The sequence below is a fragment of the Aythya marila genome, assembly GCF_965140915.1.
Source record: "Aythya marila genome assembly, chromosome: 1".
Classification (NCBI taxonomy): Eukaryota; Metazoa; Chordata; class Aves; order Anseriformes; family Anatidae; genus Aythya; species Aythya marila.
Window position 1 is genome coordinate 181342842 of NC_139042.1, and position 21727 is coordinate 181364568.

General features: G+C 37.7%; 1 protein-coding gene across 4 annotated transcripts in view; it reads left to right on the forward strand.

Annotated features, from left to right (window-relative positions):
• The window catches only part of CFTR (CF transmembrane conductance regulator), an 86203-nt gene that overhangs the window by 13210 nt on the left and 51266 nt on the right, over positions 1–21727 (forward strand). For all 4 annotated transcript variants that reach the window (XM_082756358.1, XM_082756357.1, XM_082756359.1 and 1 more), the window contains 8 exons: positions 5716–5931; positions 6814–6903; positions 8504–8667; positions 9169–9294; positions 12836–13082; positions 15371–15463; positions 16008–16190; positions 18763–18954. In XM_082756358.1, the coding sequence (XP_082612484.1) occupies positions 5716–5931; positions 6814–6903; positions 8504–8667; positions 9169–9294; positions 12836–13082; positions 15371–15463; positions 16008–16190; positions 18763–18954 (1311 nt within the window). The remainder of the gene's footprint in view (positions 1–5715; positions 5932–6813; positions 6904–8503; positions 8668–9168; positions 9295–12835; positions 13083–15370; positions 15464–16007; positions 16191–18762; positions 18955–21727) is intronic.

Below are 21727 nucleotides of genomic sequence, written 5' to 3' on the forward strand. Positions count from 1 at the left end.
TATGGAGAGTTGTCATCATTCCTATGAACTTGCTTATCATTCCTCTCATGATACAAGTGTAGATCACCGTTAATTTGATTTGGATAATGAATAACTGACTACAATTGCACTTCAGATGAACTTTTCTCCTAAGAATTATGGAAAAACTATCTGCTTTTTTTCTCTTGTAATACTGTGCCAATGGGTAAATGTAGCATTTTAAGTTTCTACAGCACTGAAGTTTCAGTGTCGAGTATCAGTAACAGAATCAGAAAGTCACAGAATAAAATAGCCTAAAGAAAGGGAAGAAATGTTCTGAAGGAAAAGTAAATTGTTTTCCTTAAGATGCAGCATTCACTTTCTTTCTTGACTGTAGAAAACATACAATATACCTCAGTATGTCATGCTTCTTCATAGATTAAAAAAATATGTAGGCCTTATTTATTTTTAATTTTTTTTTGCAATCACATTATGACTATCCCTCAGAAGTAGCTCATCAATACTGAAATTTCTCATCACCAAGGCTTAATTTCAAAAATAAAACCTAGCATGAAAAAGTTCTCTACATTTTAACTTTATGCTTCTTTCTTTTGGGTGGATACTCTCACACTTTTATATACACAATTTCTGATTAAAAGTAGGGTAATCAAGATGGTTGCTTAGTTGAGAAGAGTTATCAAAGAAATTAGCTCCAGGCCAACTTCGTTTAAAGCTTAAACAAAGCTTTAAACAGCTTAAAGCTCTCTAACTTATTGGGCTCTTGTCACTGATGAAGAGCTGTAGGTCTCCTCTGACTGACATTCACCTCTCTCAATGTGCTGCTGCTGAAGATCTGGTTCAACGAGATGTGCTCTGTTTACCTTCTCCATCTACAGTGATTACACAAAGAGAAAGGAAAGGAGAGGTGGCTATGGTGCATTCTGTGCTCACTCTGTAGGGTTTCGGTGACAAATTTTGGGCTATCCTCTGGCTGTTCAACTATCATACGGGCCTGGTGGGAGGCAACGTGGCTAGAACTGAATTTGACAAGTCAGTTAATTATTTTTCTTATCTGTCTTTTCCAGGTATGGCAGTTAATTATCTAGGGCAGAGGCTCTTGGTGTGTGCAGAGCTATCATAACACTTATCTCTGTAATCTTTTACCTTGTTTGTCAACAGTTCTCTGGGACAAGACCATTTCTTTGTAGACTCCAACACAATTCTGTCTAATTTGCTCCTGTTGTCTCATTCCTCTTGCTAATTTTTTAACATATTTCCTCTTGTGTGTAATAGATGCCAAGCCAGTGACTCCTGATTCATGTCAGGATTGTGTTTGAAAACAACAGCAGTTCTACAGATATAGCCTGCCATGTAAAGCAGAGTCCATCAGCCTAAACTACTGGAGTAATGCATTCTTGTTAAAAGTTAAGCGGTGTCTGAAGGCTCATGCAGACAGTTCTGAGCATAACAGCCTTTCCCAGAACATGCGCAAATAAAGTACCTGGGGGCATGCATGCATGTGATGTGATGCATGCATGTGATGTGATTTCTCTGTGTGGACTTTTTCTAACCAACTACAATTTTAGACCAGTTGCAGACAGAACAACAACGGGACTACAAAATTTTTGAGTCATGTTTGTTGTCTTTTTCCATTTCTTTAAGAAATTGCAGATGTGAAATTCAGCACATAGAAATCAAAATATGTACCTTTCACAATAAGCATGGCAAGATCAAATCTTAGTTTAAATTCTTGATTTCATTATGAGCTGATAAAGCTCTTCATTTTATTGGAAGCTGTAAGAGGAAAACTGTCTGCTAAAGCTGCTGATGTTCTTTTCAGGCCCTGCTCACGGAAATTAATGGGAGCCTTGCCATTAATTTAAATGGGGACAGGATGTTGTGCCGTATTGGCATAAGTGCAATCAAGTTGTGCATTCTTTTGAACTTCACTTTCCTTTCAACTCTTCCCTTGTCTAATCCCTGAGCCATTTCCATAACACCTTCCTCAAAGTGTGTTTTAAACTCTGCTTACATCCCTGCTGTTTGTGCAGTTGTTGTTGCATCTAGAATCACAGCTTTGCTCTCATCAGGTCTAGTGGTTTTTCTGGCTCTCTTTTTTCCCCTCATGCACTGTAGGTAATGATGTTATTAAAGGGTGGACACTTGCACTCTGGCCCCCTAGAGTACTATGTTTCTCCCTCATAAGTGGTGTTGTGTTAGTTCACTTAATGTATCTGCTCCCCTGCTGGCCTAAACAGCTTCCACATTTCACCTCATCAGCAGATGTGTTTTGCAATGTAAAGAAAAGATAGTGCAGTGGTGAAACAAAAATCTTTCTTTTTAACAAGATGCTGGCTAGCAAATTGGGTACTTTACTGTGAGGATCAGTTTGATTCTACTTACATTTTTGTCTTATAGTTATCCCCATGAAATTTATATTTTCACTCAGGAGAAGTTGCTGCTAGCATTAACTTTGAAATGGTTTTAGTATCATGTCCCAAAGGATTCTAATGAGGATTTCCTGAAGTTCTCACATATAGGTCATGTGTATGAGTGAATGGGGCAAGGAGGGATATGAAAGTCCCAAGGCATTTCTTGGGCCAAAAGCAGAGATGTGCATTATTGTCTTCAAATTCAGAGTGAAGCATATGGGGTGCATATTTAATTCAAAGTTCTCATTGCAAAAGAGTAGCCATGCCAGACCAGGATACCATCTAGCATGGTATCTTGTGTCATACTCTCATATCTCATCAGAATTTTGGTCTTTTAATTATGATTTCTGTGAGGGGAATTTTTATGAGTTTTTCAATGGTCTATGATGAATGCAGAGGGAAGAGCAAGAAAAGGAGAAGCAAAAACAACTCCTGAAAAGTGGATTTTCTGTTTGATGCACAATTCCTTTTTTAGATGGGTTATTCAGATTACACACCCATACTTATATCCATAGGTAATTTTGTGGTTGCAAGAGGGAAAATAAAAAGCATCTAGTTCTGCTTTCCCTTGTATGTTGACTGGATAATAGTACCTTCAGAAAACAAGCTGATAAAATTCCACAGTAAATGAGTGGATTTTTTTTTTTTCTGCAGAAGATAGCAAAAAATTTGGCTTACTGCCAGCCATTTTTCTGACCTTAGTCTGTAAATCACCTTTTCTTTGGAGCAAGCTAGGTATGTATGCAATGCCATTATAGTCACAACAAACACAGTAGCAGAGCATGGCATTTTCACTGGAATAAAAGTAAATACAAAAAAAAAAAAAAAAAAAAACCCACAAAAAAACAACAACCAACAAACCTTGCTATTTTAAGCATATATATATAAGCTTATCTTGGAATCTCTGAGAGTACAAAAGCACTGCATTGTCCTTGAAAGGTGACTGTTTTGTATTTTCTGACTTCTGTGGAGTTTTGGTTTGCCACTTCTGGATGCATATGGTCTAAGCACAGCTGCCTTGGGTCATGTGTGTTTCAATAAACACCCCTCCCTTTGCCTACTGATAACACTAAAGTCTTTGTCAAAGCAGGCTCCAGGTTTACAACATTTGTTGAGGCAGAATTGCAGTTAATCAAGTAAAAGTAGTGTATATCACAGGTTTAAGATGTTTAAGATGTAAAATTTCATCTCTTCTGTCAAAAAAGTGAGTTTTGAATATCTACTTCACCAACAGTGATATTCAGAAGAGATTACAGTACAAGTTGCATGAGTACCTGAGATGGATCTTGTGTGAGAGACCAAAAGGAGAAGGGAAATACAAAGGGGATTTTCCCTATCTATTTATCTTTGTAAAAAGTAATTATAGCTCAGTTGTGCCAGTTCACAGGAATGGTTGGAGAGCTGCCAGGCAGAGAAGGACCTGGGAGTGATGGTGGATAGTCGGCTGAATATGAGCCAGCAGTGTGCTCAGGTGGCCAAGAAGGCCAACGGCATCCTGGCTTGTATCAGAAATGGTGTGACCAGCAGGGCTAGGGAGGTGATCGTCCCCCTGTACTCGGCTCTGGTGAGGCTGCACCTCGAGTACTGTGTTCAGTTTTGGGCCCCTCGCTACAAGAAGGACATCGAGGTGCTTGAGCGGGTGCAGAGAAGGGCGACGAAGCTGGTGAGGGGCCTGGAGAACAAGTCCTACGAGGAGCGGCTGAGGGAGCTGGGCTTGTTCAGCCTGGAGAAGAGGAGGCTCAGGGGCGACCTTATCGCTCTCTATAGGTACCTCAAGGGAGGCTGTAGTGAGGTGGGGGTTGGCCTGTTCTCCCACGTGCCTGGTGACAGGACGAGGGGGAATGGGCTTAAGTTGCGCCAGGGGAGTTTTAGGTTAGATGTTAGGAAGAACTTCTTTACCGAAAGGGTTGTGAGGCATTGGAACAGGCTGCCCAGGGAAGTGGTGGAGTCACCATCCCTGGAAGTCTTCAAAAGACGTTTAGATGTAGAGCTTAGGGATATGGTTTAGTGGGGACTGCTAGCGTTAGGTCAGAGGTTGGACTCGATGATCTTGAGGTCTCTTCCAACCTAGAAATTCTGTGATTCTGTGATTCTGTGATTCACTCCTGTCTGTGTCTCTGTGCGGTAGGCTGTGTGTTTTTGAGCTCAAAGACATAATAATTTTTGATAGAATTTAACACACCTGTACAAAAGAGAATTTGATGGTTTCTTGCTATTTTTGAAGTACCACTCTGCTGAAAGTGAACAGACACAACAGAAAGATGAGGAGGCACATGTAAAAATTCTTAAGAATATATTTTTACATTACATGTGCTCTTTTGTTTCATTTTTAAATTCGTACTTCATACACTTCAGAAGCTCATGCAGAAGAAGTAAGTTGTTAGAACACATAGCACACTGATGACTTTTGCAGTTTTTGTGGAAGAATTGGGGAAGGAAAGAGAGGGAAGAGGAAGGTATAAGAACAATCATGGCATGAAGAAAGGGAAATGTAACATGAGTGTAGATAAAACTAGTGGGGTTTAATTAGAATAGCAGAGGAATTTGAGGACATATGTAACAACAGGCTATGGTGGCAGATCATTTGGATGCCTTGTAGTTTAGCAGTGTGATTACCCCTCATTTTTCTCTCCTGCTCTGATACTCTGCCATGTTACTCATCCTGGGATGGGAAGTGTTGGAGCTGGTTGGGCAGGAGGTACTGATTTCTTCTGGGGCTTTTATCAAACTTACCTCTCTTACCTTTTACATTTCTCATCTTTCTTTTATTATGGCCATGGATACAATGGTCTAGAACTGTTGGGTAGGATGATCCCAATTGTTTGTCATTTTATTCTGGTGTTATTCCTATTTACCGTAAGTTTTATCTGTGTTACCTCAGTATTCATTTCAGAATTTGTGAGTCTTCTTGTGTCCTATAAGCTCAGTAAAGTGCAGTGAGATTTGTTCCCTGGTGGCTAAAATGGAGATCCAACCTGCAAAACTGGATTCTGTCATATTATGCAAATCCATTACACCTTTGTAAAGTAAATTTGGAAGCTAATATCTCAGTTGTAATTTTTGTAGAAAACAACTAGCAAAATTTAAAAGCTAGATTTGTTTTGGTGGAGTTGCAGGAGCATCACAGACAGAGTTATCACTTCCAGTGTGATTGCTAGATATTTCTGTGGTTTGCACAGAGAACAGAGCCTCGTTCCTCATTTAAGTGTAAATCTCAGTTGGTAGGTCTTGAAATTACAATGCATCACTTTGGGGTGAAAAAATAAAAATAATAATAAAAAAAAAATCACTGACCAAAACTATTTTCTCTTGTTTCCATTTTCAGGAAGTCACCAAATCTGTGCAGCCCCTTCTGCTGGGAAGAATAATAGCTTCCTATGATCCGGACAACTCCTCTGAAAGATCCATAGCCTACTACCTGGGCATTGGCTTGTGCCTTCTCTTCCTTGTGAGAACGCTGCTCACACACCCTTCTATATTTGGTCTTCATCATATAGGGATGCAAATAAGGATAGCATTGTTTAGCTTGATTTATAAGAAGGTAATTTTTTCATTTGCACTTAAAGCCAAGCTTCTGTCTATACCCTGCATAGCTTTTAGGGCAGCTTTTAAAAATGTTTGTAGTTTTGTTACAAAAAGCACACAAAAGATTAATACAGTTAACATCCGTTTCTGACAGCTGTCCATTTCCTATGTCCAAATAATTAAATACATGTCTACAGCTGCTTTGACTGAAGTCAGACTCTGTGTGAGCTCAGACTCACTAGATATGTAGTGAAATGCTTTAATTGTTGTACCACTGTGCTCCTGTTATGCACATGTATAGCAAAGGAAAAATAACATGCTAGTGGCTAAGGAGTATTTTCAGAAGTATAACACAGAAGGGACTGAGTTGGAATGATACCATGTGAGTTCTCTATAGCGTGAAGAATCAACAGAAGTTGAGGCATTTCATGTTCATAAATCCAAAGGTTTTAAAAGGTGTTTGCTTTTACCAATAACAAATCCAGCTAATTTAAACAAACCTGTTAGTTACTCTATTTTAAAGCTCACTGTGAAAACATATTTCAAAAAACATTTGTCTAGATAGGCACAGTAGGAGATTTTTGAGGAAGCACAGCAACACACAGCATGCATGCTTAATTAAAGCTTGTATTTCCATACATATCTATATACATAAAATATGCAACAGAAAACAGGGGCTAAGTCGATAAATCAATAGTTGTAAAGCAATTTAATGACTATGTTAAATTCAAGTGACATAAATAACAAGTTTAATGAGACTTTCCTTATAGCATTAAGCTGATAAGTGAGTTGTAATTTATGCTACCGTACAACTGCCTATTATTTTATTTTGTATTTATTCTGTTTTAAAGGAGTGAGTTACATGGCCATTTTCCTATTGTTTTGTTTTCTTTTACAGACCTTAAAACTGTCAAGCAAAGTCCTAGATAAAATAAGTACTGGACAATTGGTCAGTCTTCTTTCCAATAATCTGAACAAATTTGACGAGGTACGTTATTGGTTGATTAATGAACTTAAAGATCCATCAAATACCAAAGCAAAACCTCAAACAACTCATGGCAATCATTAAGGGGGGAAGGAGAATAAATGTCAGACTGCACTCACTGTTCATTGTAGACATAAAATGAAGCCCATCCTAAGAGTATGTTTTGATATCTGGTCACAGAAATGCTCATTCTAATAAGTACATCTTCCTTTTTCTCCTATGCTGATAAGAAAAGCAAACTTACACACTAGATATACCATAAAAACATTCTTGTTTTACAGTGCAGTGAGAATCCACCAGGAAACCTCAGTTTACACAGTTGGTTTCATAGCAGTCAGAACCTGCTCATCCAATCCTTGTCATTTTTTTTTTTTTTTTCCTGACCACCATATCTCTTTCTAATAAGGTGAACCAGTATGGTGCTTCTGCTATTGAACAAGCGATGTTCAGCATCCTGTTGTTACTATTACCCACGCTCCTTAAAAACCTAATTACGTGTTGATGTAAGACTATTAGAAATCATTTCCAACACATCCATTTTAGACAATACAGAATCACAGAGTAGTTGAGGTTTGAAGAGACCTCTGGAAGTCACCTGGTCCAGCCTCCCTGCTCAGTCAGAGCCATCAAAGCAGGTTGCCCATGACCACATCCAGGTGGCTTTTGAACATCTCCAAGGAGGGAGACTCTGCAACCTCTCTGGACAACCTGTGACAGTGCTCAGCCAATACATTCAAAGTCTCCTGTAAAACTTTTCATTAAAGATATGGAGGTAGTTTTGTAGTAATGGCTCGGAGGCTGGAAACTCTGTGAGCTTTTGTTCTGCGTGTATAATTGCCCCGTTGATGGTATGAGGTTTGCTTCTTACGGGAGAAACAAGAAACCTGACATCAGAGAGACCCTACAGTTCCAGCTTTGTGTCTTTTGTCTATGTACTTTATGCACTTTATTACTATATAGAACAACTTGAGCTAGCACTGACAAGCTAGGCCAAGTGCCCTAGTAGTGCAGTAGTGTAGCTGCAGCAACACAGAGCTCTGTGCAAGCTCTGTTTCTCAGCCTGACTACAGGATTCAGTCCAAAATCTATCTAATGATAGACAAATGCGGAGAAGAAGGCAGCAGTCTTCTTTGAATTTGCTGCATTTTTACAAAAGACATCTCTTCACCAGAGTAATGTTGGCCTCCTATATCAGATGAAGTTACTCTCAGAAGAATTGTTTCCATATTTTTCCCATCTTGCAGTGATTGAAAACACCAGTGTTGATAGCAAATTCTGTTTACTTTTCCAAAGCTGGATTTTTTCCTCGTGTGCACACATAGTGAAGAGACAATTGTGTACTGAACTTTGCCTTACAAAAATCGAAGTTCAGGTGTGGAATGCATATGTACTGCTGCGCTGTCATCATTATTAACACCCAGAATGCTATGTGCTCAGAATCACAAATTCTCCTTTATAAACTTGTTTTACTACTGGAAGTATTTCTACCATCCTTCATTACATTTTTCAAAGTGTCACTTTAATGACTTCTTCCTTTTCTTGTAGTTTTCAAAGCAGTCTGTAACTTTCATTATTATTGTTATTCTCCTGTGGGCTTCTGCAGGGTCTTGCTCTGGCTCATTTTGTGTGGATTGCACCTTTACAAGTGGCACTGCTGATGGGACTGCTCTGGGATATGTTACAAGCTTCTGCATTTTCTGGACTTGCTTTTCTAATAGTCATGGTCTTTTTCCAAGCCTGGCTGGGACAAAGGATGATGAAATACAGGTGACGAGACTATTTTAAAATATTTTTTAGTATATTTTCCTGAAACAAGCGGTTTTATGAAGTTTATACTACTTAATTAAGGGTATCTCATTATTGCATTGTTACAAAAGAGATGTCCAAAGAATGCTGGATGAGTCAGAAATGTAGGGACAAGCCTTTACTTATTTAGCGGCACCTGTCTAAACTTATAAAAAAAAAAAAGGTCTAACATGTTTGGTGATGCATTGATAGTGATAATGCTTTGTAGTATTAAATCTCCTTGTTAGTGAAGTGATTAATGCTTTTAGAGCTTCTGTTTTCTCCTTAGTAAAGCAATTATTCCATTTCTAATAATTCCTATCACATTCTTCATAATAATTTTGCTAAAATAAGTATATTAAGAATAGGTATGTAGGGAAAGAATTTTCTTAAGATACAATGATACAAAGATACAATGTGATACAAAATAACTATGCACGGTGAAATAGATGAGGATTAACCTACTGTCTTTTTACTTTATAGGGATAAGAGGGCAGGAAAGATCAACGAGAGACTTGTCATCACCTCAGAAATAATTGAAAATATACAGTCAGTTAAAGCCTATTGTTGGGAAGATGCAATGGAAAAAATGATTGAAAGCCTCCGTGAGTAAGTGTTTTCATTTGTTGGTCAAATTTCTTACGTGTTCAGAAAAAAAATATTAAGTGACTATGGACACTTTCTGTGGTCATGTTAGTTAAGAAGTAAAGCACACAAATATTAATCCTCCATAAACTAACCATGCATTCCCACACTGAAGTTATTTTTTTTTCCCAATTTGTCAAGTAGAGATTTTTTTTTTATTTGCTTCCTCATTCGTTATAATGGTATTTCAGTGGTTAGCTTGTGCAGGTAAAACAATTGTGGCATCTGTGTTTGTTTCTGGCCAACCCTGTCCTCATCTTACAATAAAAAGCCCTTTTGTGATGGTTACTTAAGGCTTTACAGACTTTCCTATTCTGCAGTGGAGGAAACAGTGTGAGTCCTCTTCAGCCATTTTCTGAGAAATGCAATAAATCTGGTTTTAAATGTTGCACACAATCTGTGTAAGGATCACAGCTTCATATATTCATTCTGTACAATTACATTTACATTTATTGTCTGTGGAAAGTCTTTTATAAAGTTTATATTCTCAATTAACATTGAGACTGCACTGGAACTACCAGACACGATGCATAAAGCAGGTAAAAGAGCTAAGCTGGTTAGCTGCGTCCTGGGGGAAGGGAGGAGAAGTGGCACATTGATTGATAGGTGACGCTGCACAAAGCACTGTGTTTGTTTAGTCCTTTAGAGAGAATTGGAATTCGGTGCCAGGTGTGTGATTGGTAAAATAGAAGAAAATAGAAGAAATATAAGTGCCATATTATCGTGTAAATAAAAGAGATGAAGCGATATTATTACACAAACACCTTCTTGTTCAGCTGTTTTCTGAAAGACAATGAAGGAAAAGTCAAGTGCTCTTTACCTTCAGAATAAGAAAGTTCTTAAAATCTGTAATGTAAACCATCTGAGAAAGCTCAGTTTTAGTCTAGGTCTGGAGGTCCAGTTCTAAGATGGAACCTGGCACCACTAGTCATATGCATTGCTTTTAGGAAATTTTAGAGTATGCCTTGTAAGTAAGTTGTGTAGAAGTCACAGAAAACAGAAAAAGAACAGTAATTTTACATTTTATATTTTCTACAATAGGTAATTTGGTAATGCTGAAGTTCAATTGTTATCATATTAAGCATGGATTTTTTGAAAAAAAATATCATGGAAGAATGACAGAAATATTATAAGATCATGGTATCTCTCTTCTGCTCCTTTTGCTCCAAAATACCATATTTTTTAAGTGATCCAAAAGGTCACTTGGTGAATACATCACCAGAACAGGTCAATCTGGGAATGTAAGAATTTCATTTGAATTTTGCTTGCTGAGACCTCCCATAAATTAGCTCCTTAGGGTGGTGGGAGATGAGACAAGTTCATTTAACTCGTGCCCGTGTTTTAGCAGCCCTACATTATAACTCATTTGTTACCAAACTGATTCTGTATCCTGTCAGTTTCTGATGCAATCTGGTTTAATCTGCTCTAATTTAACGAGCTAGATATAACTGCACCCTTACTGGTAGACTTGAGCTGCCAGGGTGGCCCATCCTGCTGCAGGCAAACTCCCCCCTTATAGCTGTGACACTTCAGAGGGAGCAATATGGGCTGTCACCTGCATACCCTCTGAAATCTGTGCTAATTACTGTTCATAATATGTGTCTGAATAAACATGTTTGCATTTCTATCAGTATACAATGTATTTAGGAAGTAAAAAAGCACAATGCCGACCCGTGTCCCTGAACTGCAGCACAGCACTGCAGAAGGTTAAGTCCAAGGCTGGAAGTGCCTCTATTTTGTCAGCAGAAGATCCATCTTTCTATAAAGCAGAGAAGCTCAGGCTCATTTGTTTGTACTTATTGTGGTAGCATCACTTCAAAACCAGACATGCATAGTGTAGACCAACATATATAAGATGCACATAGTGTCCTTTATGTTCTCAATGCAAGTGCCTATGTTACTTCAGCGAGACATGTTCCAAACGAGTGGTTAAGTTACAGAACTGTCGAGCCTGGATCACAGACATATCCACCCCTGGAAAGCCACTCACTTGTGGCTGGTACTTGGGAGTATACTGAAAATGGTTAGTGCATTTTTCTGTCCCCTGTTGGAGCAATGTCTGTGCTTCAGCACTAGGGGTGGTTTAGGTAGTTTCCACCCAGATGTCTGCATGGGACTGGCTGAGCATCACATCCCCTAGTCGTTGTTATCCCTATTTAGTCCCTATGTGCTGCCACTCACAGCCTCATACAAATTCTGGAGGAACTTTGGTGGCACTTTTTCAAGGTCCATGATTCCAGCTGTGGTGGTTACCTGCATGCCTGGCTACTCTCTTCAGGCCTCTTTTTGTGAAATGCAGACATAAGAAGAGGTGCTAGGCATCCTGTTTCAAAACTGTCTGGGCTCAGGCTTTCTCTGAGGGACTTTCAGCAACACTTTTTCCAATGACAGTGGTAGGATGCTGATATACATGCAACACTTGTGCACATGCAGGGTGGGGCTGGAAAGTGTTCCCACTCAGCCCCCAAATACTGGACTTAGTTTGCATGCAGACTCTGGATCAATACCAGAAGACATGTAAAGGTTATGATGCTCAGCCTTGAAATGTCATGAATTTCCATCACTGACGTGACTCTGAACTTCAGTGCAACAGCCTAGTGGTGAGTGTACTCACCCAGCAAATGGGCAGGTTGGGATCTAGCTCCATCTCTACCCCTAGTTAATTTGAAAATCTGGTCCCTTCCATTGAAGCAGAGGTACCTGTGTTCAGACAAAGCTGAGCTGCTGTGTTCCTAGGATTACGGAGTGAAGGGGTTCAAAAGGAGAGCAGTGAATAGAAAGCTTAACTAGTGACTTTTGGTATCGGCTTAGAAAATAAATTCTACTCCCTGGATTATTTCTCTTTTTATTTAATATTTTGCTGTAAGATGCATAAACATTGTGGAGGCAGATAGGAGTAATCACCAGTTGTGTTCCTGACTGCACAGTAGTCAGTAGGCTGCTCCATGAACTGAGCTTCATCAGGAAAGGGAGAGAACAGACTCCCTGCCTCCCACTACATCAAGCTGAGGCCAGCTGATACCTTACTTCTTGGGTGAGCCTGTTAGTAGGGTGGTTTGCAAAAGGAGATGGCATTATTAGAGTTTTTATAGTCATGTATAGTAAATCTGGCACTTAAGAATATCTCATTTCCAGAGGGGTTGTGTATCTAGGTGACCATATGAGAAGGGGATGGCACTTGTGTTAGCGGTAGATGCTTCTGGATGCTTGAGCCAGGAATTGTAGAGGCTTGTGGATTATGAGATATCTAAATCATGACCTAGATCATTTTTATTTTGTCTAACATCTCTGAAGATTGGTGTCCATATTTGGCTGTAATTATTTTTTTTTTAGGTTCAAAATTGTTGAATTGTTGAATCTTGTTTTTTAACTGCTCTCCTAAAAATAACAAAGATGGATGAGCCTCTACGTTAATTGTTTTACCAACAGTTCCATCCAAAATTTTATGAAATGAAAACCGTGGAACCATATACTAATCATCTGTATTTGTTTTTGTTTTTAACAGAACCGAACTGAAGCTAACCCGAAAAGCTGCTTATGTGAGATATTTCAACAGCTCAGCCTTCTTCTTTTCAGGCTTTTTTGTGGTGTTTTTAGCTGTGGTTCCATATGCTGTGACTAAAGGAATTATTCTCCGCAAAATATTTACCACCATTTCATTTTGCATTGTTCTTCGAATGACAGTGACCAGGCAGTTTCCTGGGTCTGTACAGACCTGGTATGATTCTATTGGAGCAATAAACAAAATACAGGTAGGGTACATACACTTCAATCTTCCCAAATACGTAAGCTAATTCTTTATAGCATGTTATCTTGTCAGTTGATCAACAAAAGCACACAGTATTTGTGCAGACTTTCCGAATAAACTATATATTGCTTTGATTATACACCATGAAATGTCATTATAAATCTTGATATTGTTATATGGTTCCCCAGGCAGCATAACCATGGGAGTCTTATGCTACCTGCAGGCTACTTACTTTGAAACAGAAGAGTTTTTTTTTTTTCATTGCAGAATAACAAACAATAAAAATATATCAACATTTGTGGTGCTTAAGAGATGTTTTTCCTTCAGAAAAGGAAGTACAAAATTAGTATGTGTTTTATATAGCACAGCTTCCAGTAGTTGCAATCACAAACCTTATTTTTTTGTAGCTATTAGTGGCAAGAACAGCAGGAGATTGTACATCTTATGCAAATGTTCGTCTCATTCATTATGAGTGCTAAACGTAATTAAGGTACCGGTCTTCTAATTATTACCTACCATACCTACCAAGATCAATTGCTCATAAACCAGCATGAGAGGCAGAGTCATCTCAGAGCAAATACTCATGAACTCTGTCTTTTTTACCTGCTGTTTTCAAATCAATCCTAAGAGGAAGAATTCTTGTTCTATTTTCCCTTAAAATATTAGGGTTTTAAAAAATATGTGTAGATGTTTTTCAGTAAAATATAATTTTATTATTTTTAGCATGATAAAGAATACCGAATACATTACTTAAAGACCTTAATCAGAAATCTGAACCTTAACATAGAATAAGGAGTATATATTAGATTCTTCTGGTATTTCTGATTTTTAACTGAACAGAAAGTTCAAAAGTCTAACCATAAGCCTGTCTATCTGACATTCAGAAGGATGCCTTGCTGGATCCCAATTTACACAGCCCTTGTCTTGATAGATTCCCTAGGTGTTTGTGGAGGCATCCTGTCTCTCTTATTTCCTGGAAGAGCATATCCTATGCCCTTTCAGAGAATTGGCAAGCCCAGTTATCATACCACTTTGCTGGCCACTTGACTCTGGGGATACTAGCTATGAGGCTGCTCTAGAATTTGTAAATAATAATCTCTTTGTGATAGGTTGAATATAGACCCAATATACTTCACAGAATCCCAAAACACAGATGTTCTTCACTTGTCACAGGAAATATGCAGATATAAACAGAAGTAATAAACCACACATACATTTCTCTGATTTAATTTCCTCATCAGGTTAGAGAGGTTGGACCAGTCCCCAAGGTTATTGTATTTGCCATGTGGCTGCATCATATATTTTAGACCTTGAAGTCCTTATGGATCAACATGTTTTCTCTCACTATCACTGCTCCAGCAACTCCACTGGATGACCCCACAGCCTTTGTTATAAAAACCTATCTAACCATTTCTTTCTTTTGCACTGTGTGTGTTTTGCCTTTTTTTTTTTTTTTTTTTTGGTACTTGTCCTTTCAATCATTTGCTTTTTCACTTCTGCTTGTGCTCATTGGGAAACTTTCAGGTTTATTGTAGAGAACTGTTTTTTCCCCCTTACCATTTTCCCTTAGTTTGCCCACTGTTGCCCCAGTAGGCCTTCTTGGTCCCAGCTAACTTTAAAAGGCAATTTAGAGGAGATGGTACTTACAGACTGCATAACCTTAAGAAAATCATGGAAAAGTTAGTTTTCCTTCATTATCATGGATTTACACTTCCTTCTCCTTATATAATCCTAGAATATAAACAAGTATAGTGTTGCCTACTTCTGTCCTTTGAAATGACACTAATTCAGTGCTGCCCTAGCCAGGATTATTATCTGCCTTTTGTGCTGATTGAAACATAATTCTAATTCATTTAAACTCTTTCTGTTTTGGAATAGTGAGTTAGCAGCATGTAGCTGCTTTGTTTCGCTGCCTACCAGAGTGTAACCTTCCATGTCCTACTCCAGAAACAAAGGTTTATTTGAAAAAGATTAAGGTTGGAGGGCTAAGGCTTCCCAATGCAAGTCCTGAAATCAAATGAAATGCCAAGTTTTTATATTCTTTCCAAACAAGAACCAAATACATTCATCGTTGTATTTTCACTAACAATGTAAGAAATGGAAGCTTCAGAAACCATTTTCTTCTGCATCTGAAAGACATTGTATGAGATGCATTTATGCCTTACTTGAAAACACTAGAATGCAATAACTCTATCAGATATATTAACTAACGCAGGCAAGTCTGTGCTGCTTTGCATGATACACCTGTCATCCCTTTCCATTTTCTGTAATCTGCTTTTGTTGTCTTTCTAGGATTTCTTGCTAAAAGAAGAATATAAAGCCCTGGAGTATAATCTAACAACGACTGGGGTTGAAGTAGACAAAGTAACAGCTTTTTGGGATGAGGTCAGTACTTTCACCCAAAATAAATTCAAATGCAGAGTACAGTTTAATTTTTGTTTTGTTTTGTTTTTATTGATATTTGCCTTAGCATTCTCTAAAAACAGCAGACTGCACACCTTCAGTTTAACTGCCTTCAGCTAACAGCAGGCAAGGAATATGTGGCAAGTAATGAATGCATAATATCAAATTATCCACATCTGAGAGACTTTGAAAGAGGCTTTTTAGTAAATGTTAAGGCGTATAAGTTATTTTAGATTTAAGCCAGCCTGGAAACAAAATCAAACTCCAACAAGTTATAAACATTAGAAAGCAGTTCAAGTATAGGAGTATTTTGTTTATGTCTACAAATTTAGGAGCGAATACAATGCATACATTAAAACAGATATTATTTTAAGAATTTAATAGATGTGTTATGGATAGGAAAAGTAATGTCAACAAAGTAAGTTTGCAAGTCTTTGTAAGTCTATAGTAGGATGTAAATTTCTGCATATGCATGTCCTATTCGTTTTTTTATGTACATACAAACACACAAATATGTATGTTGCAGGGAATTGGAGAGCTCTTTGTAAAAGCAAAACAGGAAAACAACAACAGCAAAGGTCCTAGCAATGACAACAATCTCTTCTTCAGCAATTTTCCCCTTCATGCATCTCCTGTTCTTCAGGATATAAATTTCAAGATTGAGAAGGGAGAGTTATTAGCTGTTTCTGGATCTACTGGAGCAGGCAAGGTATTTGTATTTCTGTTTTTTCAACAAAAGTCATATCAATTTTAAGGAATAATATAATGGTATTGGTAGCTGCAAGAAAAAGTATGAATAAAATATGTTTCAATAAAATGTCCCATACTCATTTAAATTTATCTCTATGGCCAACATGAGAAAGAGTTTGCCGGATGTTTTTCTTTTTTTTTTTTTTTTCTTTTTAACGTACAAGGATACAGACTTAGTAAGGAAATAACAATTTAACTTACAAAACTAAAAAAAAATTATAAAGCTTAACACTGATTAGTCTGGTAACTACAATGCATACCCCAGATATGGGGCACACCTGGTCATATGGGCTCCACTTCCTACAATGTATAGCTTGGATACACCAAGCTATACTCTCAGACCTACATAAAAGCCTGTGGTATAAGTCTGTGGAGGCACTGTTCAGTGTTGGTCTTCTGAGAAAAGTTGTGGTTTAGATAATCATCATTTTAGAACTGGAAAAATGTTATCAGTGCATTTAGTTTGCAGATAACACATCCAATTAACCTTTTTACTATGAAATGAGTTGAATTTTGATATTCATATTCACTTTGAACTGCAAGGAATTAGACAGGTATTTCATTTTCAGTGAGTCTTCTGAGAAGAAGTGAAAGTCAAAACAAACATTCATTATGCATTTGGCAACTTTTTGTTTCCTGCTTAACAAATTATCAGTGAACGTACTCTGATTCCCTTTACTTTCATTGATTTGGACTCTTTTGGTTGTGGAATCTCAAACCATGGAGATCCTGGGTAACCTGTTCTAGGCATCCCTACTTGAGCAGGGGGATTTGGACAAGATGACCTTGAGAGATCCTTTCTGACCTTAATCATTGTGTGATTCTGTAATTCCACATGAAATCTTTGGTCTATTGAACTCAGTGGCAAAGGACCCATCAAATTAAATATGGTCAATGCTTTAATATTTTTCAGAAAGGACACCAATACAAAAGAACAACAGACAGAACATGAGGCTGTCCTCTAACTGATATGTTGTATTGCATTTTACTATGATAATTCTGAACTAACAGAAGAGCTTTTTTACATTGCTCAAGCCCCTATTAACCTCAAATGTCTATCGCTAAAGCTTGTAATACAAAAATGTCAGTTATTGTAGAACGATTTATATATATCTCATTTATTTGTCTACTTAAGAAATTTAGAAAAATTCAGATCACACTGAGCGGCCTATGAGAGCATTGTATATATACAACAGATCTGCACGTTTCCAGGCAATAAAGATAAAAACTTTATAATATTATCTGAAAGATTTATGTAAAATAAGATTTACGCTTAATTCCCAAGCAAAAAAAGTTTCTCCTTTCCTTTCACCCTCTTAATTTATGGTTTCTTTCTTGTTGCTTAAGGCTGGTACTGTAAATTCTTGGAATTGTCAGGCCTTTGGAACATACTGTGTACTTATTTTTTCTATAATTGCTATGAAGCCTGATATCAACTTTTTAATACAACTTCACTCGTAAATGTTATTTATTTATTTATTTTAATTTAAAATGCACGACACTTTAAATTAAAGCACAAAGTGGGTCAACATCAAGTGTGCAAAACATACTAAGCAATTATCCTTTCCAAGATCAAAAATTTCTTACTCAGCTTTTGGGAAAATTTAGATTCTGGTATGATGGAAAGACATCTTTTGAGACTCCCCCTGCATATTGTACAACCTGTCAGGTTAAAGGATCTCTGAGGTTGAGAAGATAAAATTGTGACTTGGATAGATTTTTAGATCTTTGGCTGTTACGTCCTGGCTTTGTTGACTGCTTACTAGTGATAAGAACACCATTGGAATGCCTTTGTAACATATTTTTTCCTTGTATTTCTCAACTCTGTTCTTTGATCTAGTAGCTAGTGATGTGTGACAAGGTTACTAGAAGCTACTGATTAACTTTGAAATTATAACATGTCAGTACTGAAATTGCAATCAATTCTTTTATGAAGGGAAATAGTAAATATGCTTAGGTCATGTATTCACGTAAATGAGTTAACAGTCACAGAGGAAACTTCAGATCACACTGAGCAGTTTGTGAGCAATTAAATCCACAGACAGAGAAATTGCACTTTTCAGGGCAATTCAGATAAAAGGCTTATAAACACTAGAAAGATTGTAAACATGAATAGTGTTGTACAAAGAACAAGCGAATAGCTACTGATGTTAAAAATTTTCACCAGAATACTTGTAATGCCTGATGTCTGTATGTCTCTTACAGATACTCACATTTTTACCTTGCAAAAATGATACAATTTTAATTAAAAATACATGCTTTTGTGGCAGCATGCCTTGTTTACAGGGCATCAGTTTTTCTTGTTCAGTGAATGAAGTTTCTCTCACTTCAGGGGCCTTTCAGACATACATGTCATAAAAATCTCCACTAATTGCTGCTTATACTAAATTAATGGTTGTAGGGACACTCTTTACAGAACAAAAGTACCATCCTATTGTTTTATTTTAGTAGAGTGACTCCCTTTTTTGTTTAGCATTTATTATGGTTGTACAGATCTCTGCTGTATTAACCATTAATATATTTTTTTTCAGACTTCTCTTCTGATGTTGATAATGGGAGAATTGGAGCCTTCTCAGGGTAAAATTAAACACAGTGGAAGGATATCCTTTTCACCTCAAGTCTCCTGGATCATGCCTGGAACAATAAAAGACAACATAATTTTTGGTGTATCCTATGATGAATACCGATACAAGAGTGTCATCAGAGCCTGCCAACTGGAAGAGGTCAGTCATCTAGGAATCTTAAGACTGAAGTGAAAAAATAAATAAACCAGGGAGTGCAATTTTAAGTAAACATGACATTTCTAAGGTTTAAGGAACTCATCCTAGCATTCAGAGGTTGTAGAACTCCAAGTCAGCCCATTGCCAGCTCCTTCAGAGATACACTGACAGTGTTAATTCTGGGAGTTAAATAAATTGGCTCAGCAATTATAAGGTGACTGCATTCTTAGTCTTCCTTGCTGGCTAAAAACCCAAGTAAACCTGATAATATTGAATAAATGAGCTAAAAAGTATTGTTTCTACATTTTTCTCATATATTTATAAATGTATGTGTGTGTGTACATTACTTCCCATAGATAATACTAATTTCTTTACAAGTTTGAGAAATTAACCTGTATTCCTCTTTCCTTTCATGTCTCAAAAATGTTCTGACGGTATGTAGAATGCTGTGTCAGAAACCTGAATTATTTAGAGGAAAATTTTAACTGAACTAGTAGCTTTTTTTGTGTGTGCATGCTGAACATTTTCACTCTGGAAATTATTGCAGGACCAGTCTTTACATACCATGCAGTCCATAATGCAATGACGTTGGAATGTCCTTGTGTTTGTCTGCTGTTGCCATAGGGTAGTGTAGGAAAGGACACCTTTTCACATTGAAAGATATAAAAGGATCCAGCATTTTATACCTTTCCACACTTGGTGCTGTGTCATAAGATCAGACGTTCTGTCAGTAACATGTAGATGAAAACAATAAATATTTAACTGTGCTGAATAGGATCTTTCTTTAGACCACACAGTGAAACATTTTCCTTAGTGCCAGTCAAGCAAGAAAACAATAGCCAGCCTGTTTAAAAGTAAGATGAAGTTACTGCATTTTATCTCAGAGCAGGGTATAGTTAAGTGATAAAGCAATCTGTTCTTATATGCTTGTGGCCATTTCAGCCCGTGTTTGGATTGTGGTTTGCTGGAAATCTTCTTTGAAAGCTTCTGAAGACAGGAGAATTAGCAACTTCTGTTTCAGGCTTTCTGAAGTGAGAAGTCCTTACCTCCAGTGTTAAGAGCTGTAGTTAATGCCAAAGCTCCAAGAACCAACTGCAGCGATTCGAAACTGTCCTTGCTCAAGGAGGCTTTCCAACCCAGGCCCTTGCTAGAGCAGAATGTGGTTGTTTCAGTGTTGGTGGGATGGCTTGGTGTCTCGGTGTTGGTGGGACGGCTCAGTGTGTTGGTCTTGGTAAGCTGGAGCTCCTTTGTTCTCCAAACAGGCTCGATCAAGCCAGCTTTGATCTGTGTTGGTGCAGCTCTGTGCTGAGTAATATGCTTCACCTCCTAGCAGGGCTCATTATTTGAGACCAAGTTTGATATTTATGAGGATACTTTCTTCTGTACTGAACCTGAATAAATTGGTTGGACTGAAGAGAAGGCAGAATGGTTTAGAATCAATCCAAATGCATTACCTTGTTGCTATTATTGTGCTTGTTAGTCTCACTAAATTTCACATTCAAGTTACCAAATAGGACTGAGTATAGCAGATTTAAGTATGGATTTCAAATATTAATTCATTGTTTCTCCTGAGGGTGCATTTCTTTGGGTTTTATTATTAAATGAAGGATTAGTTCTTCGTTGGTTTGGGGCTGTATGTATTTTCTTCATGATGGAGAGATACCTGACGATTTTTGCCTACAGGAGTACACTTCTCCTTCTTCTCTGCCACTTTACTAGGTAGTTTATACCATTCACCTGAATGCAAGACTGTTGCTGAGTCTAGCTTTTACACGGGCTCTTAAAGGTGGACCAGGGCGATAAAAGAGAGTTTATTTCCTTATTGGACATATGTTGAAAGTCAGTTAAAATAAAGCTCTTAACAGTGACTGACTGAGATTTTCTTTCAAGCTCCATGCTCACAAAAACTATTTTTTTGGGGAATACAAAGACATCTCCTTTGACCCTGTAAGTGAATGGACATGTATCATGTAGTAACACACCTATGAAATGTCCCTTTTGCTTTTCAATCTCCACCTTCACCCTATAGAGGAAGTGTGCTGAAGAATTGACCCAGAGAAAGCAATAAGTACTATTCCTAAATTCAGTGTGTTTTTCCCTTTGTCTTCACTTGTGCCAATAAAATACCACAGGTATTACCATCAATACCACACTTTACCACCACTCTATGGTGGTCATGCCATACCATGTACATAGGTTTCAGACTTCCTAGAACACAGTGTTCTTACCCATCAGCAGAATGGGACACTTAAGCTTCATCCGAGGTGCTCTGCACTTTGTTTTAGGTCTATGCAGATATGCAAATAATATTAAGTAAGTGTAGTTTAAGTAGTTTGGGGATGCATGAGAATTTTCAGAATGGTTGGTGCTAGATTTTTTTTTTTTTTTTTGGATTGGTACATAGCTGACTTGCTAAGGAGTTATCATTTGCAAAACCAGGCTCCCCAGGGACGTAGTCACGGCACCAAGCCTGTCGGAGTTTAAGAAGCATTTGGACTGTGCACTTAGTCATATGGTCTGGAGCAGCTTGCTCCTCCTCCACTGCTAGCCTTTTGTGAAGACTTTCAACTTCTAGATCAAACTAGTCCAGCACAGATCACTAGTCCCCACTATTTATTCTTTACTCATTAGCTTTTTTGAAATAACCTGTTTGAATGGGTTGAATCCTGAGTGTACAGATATTATTACAAATGTATTACCTTTAACATCACAGGTTGACATGCTATAATAGAGAGAAGCCAGAACCTGAACTCACTCTTTTTCAAAAGACAGTCCC